Raw genomic sequence first — 13701 nt, forward strand, 5'->3', positions numbered from 1 at the left:
AAAAAAATCACACCCAGAAATGGAAATAGCGCTCTCATAGTATCTAGTGAGGAAATGGAAATCTTTGGGAAGATCCAGGGACTTCAGGGATAAAACCAGAGTTGAGTTGTCCTTCTGAAGCCCAATAGTGCTCAACCCAAGATGTGTGGTGTGAGGAATGAGCTCCCAGTTCAGAGTGTCTGTGTCCCAAGATCATGAAGTCAGCCTCAGTCTAGCGCCACTGACTCAGCCACTAGATCACATCAACTGAAATGTAACATCCTTTCTAGGGCTGGAATCTGCCGTTCCAGTCCAGGGGGTACCTACAGACTCAACTCCTCATTTAAATCCTAACCCTGCGCTGGAACAGAAGCAGCTCAACAAGAGTGAGAAATTGATATGGAGAAAAGCAGTACACAAAACCATGAAGAAATTACGATTGGTGAGCAGAGGGGTGGATTCAGTTTTTATGGTTAGTATTCCATTCTCTGTGTGAGTCAGGGTCATGTGGATGACTTTTAAACTATTATTTTAATGAATTGCTTCAATTTTCCCACATCATATCTTTTCTTTAAATGGGAAAAAATTAACAACATTGGTTTATTTGTATTTTACCTACACTTCAACCTTCCTGTATTCTTATTAATCCCTAGGTAAAGGGGCAAATCTGAAAAAAGTCCAATATATGCAAAAGAGGGTGAGTAGTAAAGAAGACACAATGCATGCACAATTCACAGACTGGACATTAAGGCACAGAATGAGAGGAAAGGTGATAGGACCACATTACCTGAAAGATGGTGTGCATGATAACAGTCAGCGGCCGGTTACCAGACAGCTCTGCTATTCTGAAAACATGAAGACCCCATTTGTTCACCTCTTCTAGTTCCTGGGGTTAAAGAAAGACAGGAAAATTAGAAAGCAGAGGTAGAACATAATTTTACAGATACTTTTTATATTCATGTAAAAATTACTGATTTTAATAAAAAGATTGTTAAACTTAAAAAAAGTGATTCATTTTAAATATAATGGATGCACCATGTAATTAGGGGAAACTTTAGGCAGATTCACTTGAACATACTAAAAACTGAATAGCATTGCTTAACCTCGTGTCTTTGACAATACAACATTTTGACATGCTTTCAATATAAATTTCAAAGCATTTCTTCAATAGATAAAATCCAGTCACAAAAACCTTAACTATTCTCCTAAAACTGGAAGATTTAATAAATAGATTTCTAACTTTTTAATGTTAAACAATCAAACGTAGAAGCAAAAAAGGAAAGAACACACATCACAAACTACCTGTGTAAATCCATGTATTAATAAAACCCAAATAATTTAGAAAGTTGTATAAAGTGCGTTCCTATCTTAATAAAACACACCCCATAAATTAATAACTTGTCCATTTACTAAAAGAGAAGGAATAAAAATTCATTAAAAGGCATTGTTACATACTGATGCTCACAATTCTTGACATTTTTCTTACCTTGGCAAGGACGTCTTCTTGTTCGGTTTTAACCCCAAACCTCGGGATGCTTGAATTAGTCAAACTGGAACTGTGCATCAACTTCTTGACCCCACTAATCTGAGACATTGGCCTTTTCTTTTTCTCCTTTTCCTTCTGAGTCGGAGAAGGAATTTCCACTTCATGTTGCTTATCTTAAAAATAGAGAAAATATTCTACACTTACTATTAATTCTACCTGAGCTTTTTGTGTTTTTTCTTTTAAAATGTAACATATATAACTAGACAGGTTTTAATTTATCATTATATAATCCAGGAAATATTTCTAAGTAAAGATCCTTTTAGAGAAGTTGAATGTTTAAAACTTGATGTAGACTGAGTTTGATACTCAAAATAAATCAATCAATCAATCAATAAATAAATCAATCAATAAATAAATCCCAAGGCAGAATAATTTCAGCTTACTGAAATGGGTCCTCTGAATGACTTAGATTGCTTTCGCTATTTCACATTTCTATACTATAGTGAGCTAGGTGTTATGACGTAACAAGGTTTTGTGGGAAGCATGGAGAATCTCCAATATTATCTGATAAGCGACTATCAGTTTCACAAAAGCTATTTTCAAATAAAAGACACAAGATGCATCTGTATATTCATTCCCTATTTCAAGAGAGTGAGCTCCCCTAACTCATCCTTGCACGTAGTGTGTGCTCAATAAATGTCTGTCTAGTGAATGTGCTACTAAGATAATCAGCAATTTTGTTTTGAAAGTAAAGCCAAATCAAGGATATGTTCAAGTTGTTGACTTTCACTTACTGTATTTTATTTTCCTCTGGGAATGGGCGGTGGGAGTGGTGTTGTCCCAGTACACCATACCCTTAGCTATGGTTATCAGTAAGCTTTTCTTTAGCATTTATATTCTATCTGCCTCACCAGTTTACCAGGTGTGGTGTCCATTAGGCTATCAATCCATTGAGGACAGGGACCATTTCTAACTTATCATTAAATAGCTAGTGCCCAGCAATGACTGGCACTTAACAAGAATTTGTTGAATGTATGTACAGATCTCAAAAATACGTTTCATAGGTTAGTACTTTGAAAAAACTAGCAGTATGCAACTTTAATTCATAAAACCCCCAAAGTCCTGAATAAAACTAAAAGATAAAAAAATGCATTTTGTCACTTTAGGTTCTAAAATTTAGGAAGCTTAGAGGCTCAAATTATTAATATAATCAATGGAAACAAATGAAATTCATAACACTTGTTTGGTTTCCAAAATCAGTTGGTACTTTAATTCACCTCCAAAAACAAAAAACTCAAAAGAAAATTTAAAAGTTGCACTTTGTTATTCTCACCTAAGAATGTGTTTGATATATATTCCGACACTTGATTTCCAGATCTACTCATTTCAGAGAGATGGGTGAGCTCCCGATTAAGCATCCTTTTAAACTGAAAAACAGAAAGATTAAAAAAAAATAGATGAAAATTTAAGTGTAAGAATATAAGCATACACCAAGATACAGAAAATATGCCCAAATAATTGTTAAACTGTCCTGACACTCAAAAAAAATATATTTTTATTGATTTCAGAGAGGAAGGAAGAGGGGAGAGAGATAGAAATATCAACGATGAGAGAGAATCATTGATCTGCTGCCTCCTGCATGCCCCTACTGGGGATCGAGCCAGGCATGTGCCTATTTATCCAAAGAAACCCTGGAATTTACCTACCACAACATAGCATTCAACACCAGAATTCTCAGAGACGTTATGCTTTCCCATCCATCAACTGCTTCGCAATGTCTTCCTTTGACTCCCAAAATTTCCCAGTTAGCCCTTTTAAGATACCTTTATATGTCTCTTAACATACAGGAAAAAAATATTTTTCTATATATTTAGAGTAACTATACTATTAGATACTTGATCGAAAAAAATCCCGTGTATAGTTGCCCTTACAATTTTGAATTTCACCATAAATTATCATCTAAGTCTGGGGGAAAGACAGTAGTGAACTTATCATTTAGTAATGTTTAAAATATAATTCTAACTCAGTATTTAATCTGTTCATTAGAATTAAAAAATCTCACTTCTCTGCAATGATTCATACCAAGGTATTCTAACTCAAGATAATCTGGCAAATTACTTACAAAGTCAATCTTACTGTCCATCTAAATTAGGTATAAGAATTTATCACCACAAAGCACTGAAGAAGATCAATGAAAACATTTCAAAAGACTACTGGATATGAGAAATTCTTTTTTTTTTTTTAAATATATTTTATTGATTTTTTACAGAGAGGAAGGGAGAGAGATAGAGAGTTAGAAACATCGATGAGAGAGAAACATCGATCAGCTGCCTCCTGCACATCCCCCACTGGGGATATGCCCGCAACCCAGGTACATGCCCTTCACCGGAATCGAACCTGGGACCCCTCAGTCCGCAGGCCGACGCTCTATCCACTGAGCCAAACCGGTTTCGGCGTGGATATGAGAAATTCTTATTAGCATTATCCTAAAGCCAAAACTGAAGAACTGGCTATACCAATACAAATTCTTCTGGTTGTTAATTTACAGGTACAGGGAGTTGTTCATGCATTTGTTTTTTTAAATAATTATCTCTGATCATAAAATACATGTGATATAGAAATGTATATAGAAAAGTAGAAATCATGTATAGCCCCACTGCTCAGAGATAACCATACATAATTAGCTACATTTCCTTCTATGCATTTAAAAAATTTGTATGGACGTATATCTTCAAAATTGGCATCATGTAGTATACAAGACATAGATTTCTGCTAATTTTTACTTAGAACAATATATTACGATTCATGGGGAAAAGTAAATTTTGGGGCCTTCTAAGAGTATTTATACCCTGGCTGGGTAGTTCAGTTGGTTAGAGTGTCATCCCAATACGCCAAGGTTGTGGGTTCAATCTCTGGTCAAGGCACATAGAGGAAGCAATCAATGAATGCATAAATAAGTGGAACAACAAATTGATATTTCTCTCTCTATATATAATCAATTAAAAAATTAAAAAATACTCAAGACATTTATAATAGTGTTCAAAACATTTTCTGTCCATGTTTTGTAAAGTTATATTTTTTGAGTAAGTTATAGGCTATCAACTAATTAAATGAGCTAATAGGAAGTGTCTTGTATTTAGTAGCCTAGCACATCATAGATGCTCGACATTATTTGAGCTCTTTCTATATCCCTGGGCCTTTTATATTGATTTTTATTATTGTAGGAAAAATTTAAGATCTGAATATAGTTATACCCATAAAAATGCATATCTAAATATCTACCTCCTCTACTCATTCCAATAAATAACACATTATTCATGTAAGAAATGGTCACCATGCTTCAAAAATATAATAATACCATGCACCAGGCCAAAAGGTAAGTAAATCCTTGCTTAACATATAAAATTTACTTTAGGAAAAAATATTTTTTAAATTTATTTTTTCCTTTATTTTTTTATTCTTTCCATTACCATTTATCCCCCTATACCCTCTTCCCCTGCTCCTCACCCCCTCCTGCAATTAGCACACTGTTATTTGTCAATGAGTTCTTTACCTTTGTTTTTTCCCCTCAATCCCTCCACTCACTCCCCCACCCTAACCAGAGCTCTCTGCCTGCTCTCTATCTATGAATCTGTCTCTATTTTGCTTGTTAGATCAGTTTGTTCATTAAATCCCACACATGAGTGAAATCCTATGGTCTCTGACTGGCTTATTTCACTTAGCATAATGTTCTCCAGGTCCACCCATGCTACCACAAAGGATAAAATTTTCTTCATTTTTACAGCTGAGTAGTATTCCATTGTGTAAAAGTACCATAGAAAAAATCTTTAGGCAAAACTCAGTCAAAAGAGTCTGCTGAACAGCAAATTCTGGCCTCTCTACAACCTATACAGGAGCCACACTGTCTACCCGCCCTTCATTCATTTCTCTCAATGTAAGCTTAGGGGCGGGAGGTGGGGCATTAAAAAGTTGGATGGGGACCCAGTTTTTTACAGAATTCCCTTCCAACTTATAAGCAACCTGGTATAAGGAATATGTTGCCATACGCTAAAGCAGAAAAATGGCATGGTGCCTGCAGATGCCCCCTCACAAATTCTTGACTTTATCTGGAAGAATATAAAGAATGAAGTATATAAAGAATGATGATTGCTTATATAAATCATCAAAATAGCCAGTTAGTACACATAACCAAGGCAAAAAATGCCAGTGAAAGTAATCTATTGTACTGACTGATAAATTACAGATTGCACATTCCACTGATTATTATTATTATTTTTTTTTTATATATTTTTATTGATTTTTTACAGAGAGGAAGGGAGAGAGATAGAGAGTTAGAAACATCGATGAGAGAGAAACATCGATCAGCTGCCTCCTGCACATCCCCCACTGGGGATATGCCCGCAACCCAGGTACATGCCCTTGACCGGAATCGAACCCGGGACCCTTCCGTCCACAGGCCGACGCTCTATCCACTGAGCCAAACCGGTTTCGGCTCCACTGATTATTTTTATATCATATATATTCCCAGACCACTCTTCCGCTTTTGTTCAAAACCCAGAAGCATGGAGTAGAGAAACCCTTCAGTGCGCACCTCTCTCCCTACAAGGCTAGTGAGGTGCTCCAAGGAAGTCCACCTTTCCTTTTAATATAGTTAGAAGAGACAATATTTTAAGCAGACCCCTTTCTTCCTAAGGGAGAGGGGAGGGAGATCTCCTAAGACAATCTTCAAAGAGTCAATTAAGTTATAAGGGCATTTTCTAAAAGGAATTAAAATCAACTCCCCCCCCCCCCTTTTTCTATTGATATAACACTGAGTCCAGGAAGGCTAAAATAATAACCACAAAAATTACCACCAGTGCTTTCTCAATTGGGAGTTGATATTACAATCTGGTTTTGAAGTGTATAGCTGGATATAAAGAAAATAAACCAGTCAACAATAATTTTTAAATGTAAGTGAAATTTCTCTCATTTTAAAGTTGATTAGAATAACTATATAAAATTACTATGAGGGGGAAAATAATTAAAAAAGGTAATAAAATGTATGTTATATTTTCTATTTACAGATGTAGAAGAGATAAAATATAGAACTGCTTTTCAAAAGAACTGACTGTAAAATGCAGAACAATTTAATTGAGCTTTTAGATATTTTAAAAAGTGACCTCTAAATATTTTCCGATGATGTTATTCCAGTTGTTTTTTATTTAAATAGTCTGAAATAACATGTAAGCATGGAGTAGACAAACCCTTCATGGGGTTGCAGCAAAAGAAAGAAAGAAAGAAAGAAAGATTTCCAAATTAATGCTTTCAAATCCTTTGTTCTCATTGTGCATCAGAAAGTCTGAGTGCAGCATGTAAAATACAAAGGAAAGTGAAAATGCAGTTGAACTGAATACTGTATTTTGCTTTTTAAACTCCAGTTCCCCAATTTATATTCCACATTTAAGACTGTTGAGGAAGAAAAACAAAATAATTAAAAATGTAAATATTCTCAAATTTAATCCCTTTATTTCTGCATTCATGTCAGCGTTACTGGGGGCATTATATGGTCTCCTAGCATATAATTAAGAAGGTGGCAAAGGTCAAACATGAAGAAAATGCTTGCTCCCCCCCATAATATTCTATTAAAAATAATTTATATATGCTGCTCTGTCATACACTACAAGTTTGATAGATAGCATTAAAAGCTAAAGTAAACACTGTACAGGCTATATAATAATAAATCCTTTAACATGTATAAGACTAAATATAGTTAGCCTTAAATATAAAACAATTATGTTTGTTTGTTTTTGCAATATGAAACATAAAGCTGTCCAGCAAAAATTTTTTTCAAAAAAATACACACTAAAATTCTATACTGAGTTCTTAGAGGTATTGTTCATAATCATAATACAAATGTAAAGCCCTTCAAAAATGCACCAAATATGAACTGTCTAAAAGCTAAGAGATGATTTCTGAGAGGATTGGGAGGGTTTCCTTTATTACCCTTTATCCTTTTCTATATTAAATTTCAAGCCATGAAATGGTTAGCAAAATTTAAATGAAAATCTGCATAAAAAAGAATTCAGACCATCCATAGATTAAAAGGGAGATGGGGAATCATAATTACTTGGACAATTAAAACTGAAATAAGTTTTCTTAGACTGCAGGCAAATCTCCCAGCAAATAGTAACATTTCCTTTAAAAAGAAACAAACAAAATGAAAACATATTTCAATCTGCATTCTTAAAGCAATGAAAAAGGACTCTTAAAAATAATGTACTGTGATATACTCAAATGTTCAAGAGTAAATGTCGACCTTGGAAGTGATGCTTCATTAGGACCGAAAAAGGTTTTTACCTCCTGCTTCTATTACAGAGACCACCAGGCTAGCAGCAGCCAGGGGCATGCAAGAAGCCTGCCAAGCAGGAACACAATTATACTAAAGTCAGTTATTAATTCATTTCTTGAGATGAACAAAAGCAGCAGTATCACATTAACATAAATTTTTTCAGGTTTTACAAGTAATCAAGTTTTCATTTTAATAGTATGTCACTTAAAAAGTCAAATAATGTCAATTTTTAATGTCATCTAGAGCTTTCCATCCAAAGGTGAAAAAAACATGCCCTTCATCAGGTTAAACTAGTGCAGATTTTCAGAAAGAGCCACAAATTAATTTTTATAAACTTTAAGTGCTTCAAATTAATGGGAACCCATACATCAGCATAAGTAATTTTGCTCAATAATTCATTTCCAATGTGTTTATTAATTACCTTGACATTTACAAGCATAACTGAAATCCGCAACATGACAAAGAACCCCCTGCACATTAAAAAGCAATTTTAACATGCAAACTATAACTATTAGAAGTTGTACAATTTCTCTTTAACTTGACTACTAAAATCACATATTTCTTCTGCAGTCATGTCTAAGGAGAAAAGATCGCTTAGAAAGCTTAATTCCATTGTAATTTATTAAAACTATCAGTTAGAAAATATGAGTAATCAGGAGCTTATTACAAAGGCTAAATAAAATAAACCTTACCTTTATGTAGCCCCAAGACACTGACAGTAAATAGTTTGCTTCAGGCATTTTTGATTGATTATATAGAGACTGGATTCTAAAATATGTGTATCTTCAAAACCTTGATAGATTAACAATCTCCACTAGCCTCGGAGTGTGTGGGTTTTTAAAGATTATTGGGAATTAAGTATATATAAGAAAGCCTTGCATTAGATCCCATCCGACATCCAGCTGTCTTCCCATTGAACATATGCCACTTGTAAACCTCCAGAATGGAACAGAATTCAACGACTATTCTGAATAAAGAAAATTCATGTGATAAAGAAATATCTAAAGATCTAAGGGTCTGCATCTTTCTCTCCCTGAGCTCCAGGGATTAATGAATAATGTATGCCAATATGCTTAGCTGCAAGAAAGATAAGTTCTGTCAAAAGCTACCAAATAAGGAACTGCAGGGAAGCTGGGGAGAGTGACAAGAAACCTGTCCTATAAAACCCCAACTATGTACCAATTGCACTCCATCCCCGGCTCCATCAGGTCAGGAGGCGTGGACTAGGCCCAGGGTGCTTTGTGATTGGTTGGCAAGGGCAAACCTTTGGTAAACTTGCTTAAAAATGGTATTCCTGCAGTGAGGCTGCCCTGTGAATAGATGAATGGGGTTTCCCTCTCCCAGTGATGAATAACCACCACGAAACACTTCAACACTCATAGTTCATTCTTAAATAAGGATTACCAATCCTTCTGGAGTCACTTCTATGAATTTCAATATTCTCTGACTTCTCTTTCTTCAAAATAAAGGCTGCTCTGAAAATGGCAATCAGGCATTTTAATTGCTTTCTCTCTCAAATCCAAAACAAAACAAGTGGCTTCCCTAGTGACACAGATATAACCAAAGTTTCTCCCTCCAACCAACATAAAAGCATAGTGTGATTATAAAATAATAGAGTTATGTCCAGAATTCACAAATGGAAGTGATCCATTTCCTCACTGGCATGGCATGGCTGTTCTCAGCTCCTTTTGTCATGCTGGGTAACACTGCTTAGGCTTTCACATTATTAATTTGCTATGAAGAAGGGATTTTAAAAAATAGATTTTCTGTTGATGCCCCTCCTATTGTGCTATTTTAAAAACATCTTGCTCTAACCGGTTTGGCTCAGTGGATTGAGCATCAGCCTGCGGACTCAAGGGTCCCAGGTTCGATTCCAGTCAAGGGCATGTACCTTGGTTGCGGGCACATTCCCAGTAGGGAGTGTGCAGAAGGCAGCTGATTGGTTTCTCTCTCATCGATGTTTCTAACTCTCTATCTCTTTCCCTTCCTTTCTGTGAAAAATCAATAAAATATATTAAACACATACACACACAAAAAAATCTTAGCCCTGGTTGGTTGCTCAGTGGTTAGAGCATTGGCTGCAGACCGAAGGGTCACGGGTTTGATTCCCAGTCAAGGGCATGTAACTTGGTTGCAAGTTCCACCCCACCCGGGTTGGGGTGTGTGGGGGAAGCAACCAATTGATGTGTCTCACATATTGATGTTTTTTTTTCTCTCTCTCTCTCCTCCTCCTTCTTTCCCTTCCTCTCTCTACAAAAAAAAAAAAGAAAAAAAAGAAGAAGAAGAAAAAAGAAAAGACAAAGGAAAAAACATCCCTGGGTTTAACAAAAACAAAATAAAAAACCCATCTTAAAAGAATTTGACTAAAGTTCTACTAAGAACATAGACTCTGAATTTAAGTCCTCTAGTGTATAATACTCAACAAATAACCTCACTTCTTCGTGTGTTGGGTTCCTCATGGGTAAAATTGGGTACTGCCATAGCTGGTCTCCAAATATGCCTCTTTAGGAGTATGAGGAATGGCTCACCTGTCCGAATTTAAATGACGGACTTGGAGACAGAAGTATGGCGAAAATGAGACTTTTAATACACTCTCAAGAGCGGGCGTCAGTCCCACTGTACAGGGACATGTGGGGGGGGAACGTAGCCTATTTATTTAGTCCCTCCTCCGGTTCCTCATTGGCTGAGTACTATGGGGTCATGTTTCCTCATGCATCGCCCCGGTCTGGCTGTCTCCCATTGGGCCATTTAAAAAAATTGGGCTGAGGCCTTTTTAGCTGCCTCCACCTCCCCCGTCTAGCTGAGGAAGACACGTTGGGGATTTCCACCTTGGTCTCCTTGAATGTGCTATTGGGATCCCTGAGTCACCCTGTGAGAATGTCTGACTATTCTGACACTGCCATGTTATGAGGAAGCCCATGCTAAATTTAGGAAGAAGCTGCTGGGAAAGTGACAGAGAGATGTGGCGGGGAGGACAGGCAGAGAGAGGAAGGAGGAAGGGAAGAAAGAGAGAGGGGGGTGGAAACGCTTACATGTAAAAAGTAGTTGTGTTCTAGGCTCAGATAGTCATATGTGAATTACCTACATGAATGGTTGTTGGGAGATGGAGGGATCCACCCTGGTAAAGATTACCCTGTGTATTCCAGGACATCTAGTCTCCCTGGAGTACTCCAGGAGTACTCTCCAGTAAGTGTACCCTGGAATTTCTTGAATGTCCCGCAGTGTTAAGGATTACTGTTCTAGTTGCTTCAATTACCTTGAACTGTGACTCCTAAATCAGGATGGAGGATGCTTGAGGCAAGAAAGATAGCTCATGCTTTCTTCACAGTTCTCAAAGTAGTTAGTCAACCACAGGCATAAGATTCAACTGTATGTAAGTCCCTAATCTTTTCCAGTAACCGAGATGACAATGATGATAACAAGAAATCTTTTTTAAAAGCTCTGACACAAACTAAGATTCATTTCATTTTTCCCATTATGAGAGGCAGACTAGATGCTCCTTCCCATTGCCATGGCAGTAGCAGCCTGCAGAAGAGTCTAGATAATGCAGAAGAGAAATGTGGATGGGGCCAGAGAGATACCACTCTTAACGGTGAGACTTGGCTTCTGAAAATGTTAATGAGAGCATTGTAATGGGTATGTCACAACATTTATTAAGCACCTATATGCACCAAGAGCTTTATCTATTTTATCTCGAATCTTCACAACATCCTGGTAAGATAGATATTATCCCCATGCTAAGGTGAAAAGACAGGTACTTGCCCTGTATGTGACAGGGCTGAAAGGCAAATCCAGGCTTCTGTGAGTCTGTGCTCTCCATGGTGTATGAATAGTTCACCGTATAATTAGGCTGATGCAAATTCTATGATAAATGGCATGAATTTAGGAGTGGACCCAGTTATCCTTAATCCTGTGCTGACTCACAGTGTCTTGAAGTAAAGAACCACTGCTACCATCACTGTGGTCAGATCTCTGGACAGGGTGGATCTCATAACTGCGGTCAGGAAGCTGGTGCCCAGACACAGGCAGCCTCACCTGAAAGCGAGACCTACTTCTGCGTGGGAGGCTGTGTGAACAAGACAGAGATGCCCTCAAACACAGGTAGAACTCAGATTCCCTGTCTGGTGACCTGCTGCTCTCAAACACCCAGATGGTTTTATATACCAACATGTGCACAGGTACTGAAATAGGAAAAAGAAACATTTCCTCCAGCACTTAGTTCTCTTTTCATGTCTTTCTCTGATAATACTCCCCAGAATCTCTAACGTCACCCCTCTTTTAGTCTTCATTTTAACTGATACCTCAAGCAATCACCAATCTTTCTGGACTATTTTAGGATATTTAAAATTCTGCTGATGGAGTTGAGTCATTGATATAGTATTAACACACGCTGGCATCATTGACGTTGGAATAGAGGTCATGAGAGATAAGACACATTTTTGAATAAGGAAAAAGAAAAACAGACCAAATTATGAAGACACTGAGGCTCAGAAGGTCAAGTGTCTCCCCCAAGGTCACAAAGCCAAGCAGGAGAGTAAATCTGAACCAAGGGTGTCCGGCTTCAAAATATTCTAAATTGCCAAAAAGTATTTTAGGCATTCATCTACATTTAGCCTAGAGTCTAAAAACAATATGTCTGTTAACATAATAAATTCTAATTTATACAAGATATTACTGTGCTTAAAATATTTAAGAAATATTATTTAAAATAAGTGTACTAACTCTTAGATTTCTCCAACCTAAGAGATTTTCCCAGTAACAGCACTGTTTTTGGTATAATTTACACATTTGGAAAATAATTTATTCTATAATCAGTCTATATTTAATTTACACCTTTTTATTTAAGGCCAAAGTTCTGGGAGTTGTTATTAATCAAGAAGCAAATCTGTATAAAGTGGGCTCTCACATATCCAATGCTGTTCAGCTCAACACATGCAAATCTAATTGCTAAATGCTCCTTGAAGAATTCTGAGGCAAGGTTAAACTACAGATATTACATATAATAACTAGAGCATACCAGTGTCTTTTAAATCATTGAGTGTTTCTTCTACTTCAACTGCCTTGAAAGTAGTTTAGAGGCAGACAATAATCTAGAACTAATTTATAACCTATATTTTAAGTAACAATTTTAAATCTATTTTTACATTATAAAAACTATACTTTCTTTAATTAATGCTAATAGTATAAAAACATTAAGTCAAGCAAGCCCACTAAATCCGTTTGTGTTTACTGCCCTCTAGTGATAATGGATCTGAATGAAATTTAAGGAACAGCTTTGTTCAAAAACAAAAACATATGTTACAAATACTACAGAGGTCTGAAATTAAGAGGAACTCGAGGTTGACGTTAATCATTAGTAATTCAGGAAATAAAAAAATTAAATCCAAAATGTGGTGCCACTACATACTTAGTAGGGTGGCTAAAATAAAAAATACAAACAATACAAAACACTTGCCAGGATGCGGAGCAAATGGAGCTCTCATACATAGTTGGAGGGAGTGCAAAATGGTATAGCAACTTTTTAAAAACAGCTTGGAACTTTCTTATAAAGTTAATAAGTACACTGACTATATGATGCAACAATCCTACCCACCCTAGTTATTTACCTAAGAGAAATGAAAACATATATCCGTACAAAAACCTATATGCAAATGTTTGTAGCAATTCTACTCATATCAACTGAAACCTGAAAATAGCCTAGATATCAGGTGGTGAATAGATAAACAAATTGTAATACATCCAACTGATATACTAGAAAGCAATAAAAAGAAACAAATTAATGCATGTAACATATTATTAGTGGATCAATCTCAAAAGCAATATATAAAGGGAAAGAAGCCATTTACAGAAGGCTATAGATACACTATGTGATTTTATTCACATAAATTCTGGAAAGGACAAAATGTAG

At 36.2% G+C, this 13701-nt stretch overlaps 1 protein-coding gene across 9 annotated transcripts in view; it reads right to left on the reverse strand.

Moving 5' to 3' along the window:
• The window catches only part of PDE4D (phosphodiesterase 4D), a 1246395-nt gene that overhangs the window by 12609 nt on the left and 1220085 nt on the right, over window positions 1-13701 (reverse strand). For all 9 annotated transcript variants that reach the window (XM_036308159.1, XM_036308160.1, XM_036308163.1 and 6 more), the window contains 3 exons: window positions 2799-2892; window positions 1466-1638; window positions 767-865 (listed from right to left, as the gene is read on the reverse strand). In XM_036308159.1, coding sequence (XP_036164052.1) covers window positions 767-865; window positions 1466-1638; window positions 2799-2892 — 366 coding nt within the window. The remainder of the gene's footprint in view (window positions 1-766; window positions 866-1465; window positions 1639-2798; window positions 2893-13701) is intronic.

The sequence above is a fragment of the Myotis myotis genome, unplaced genomic scaffold (genome assembly GCF_014108235.1).
Source record: "Myotis myotis isolate mMyoMyo1 unplaced genomic scaffold, mMyoMyo1.p scaffold_m19_p_5, whole genome shotgun sequence".
NCBI classification, from domain to species: Eukaryota; Metazoa; Chordata; class Mammalia; order Chiroptera; family Vespertilionidae; genus Myotis; species Myotis myotis.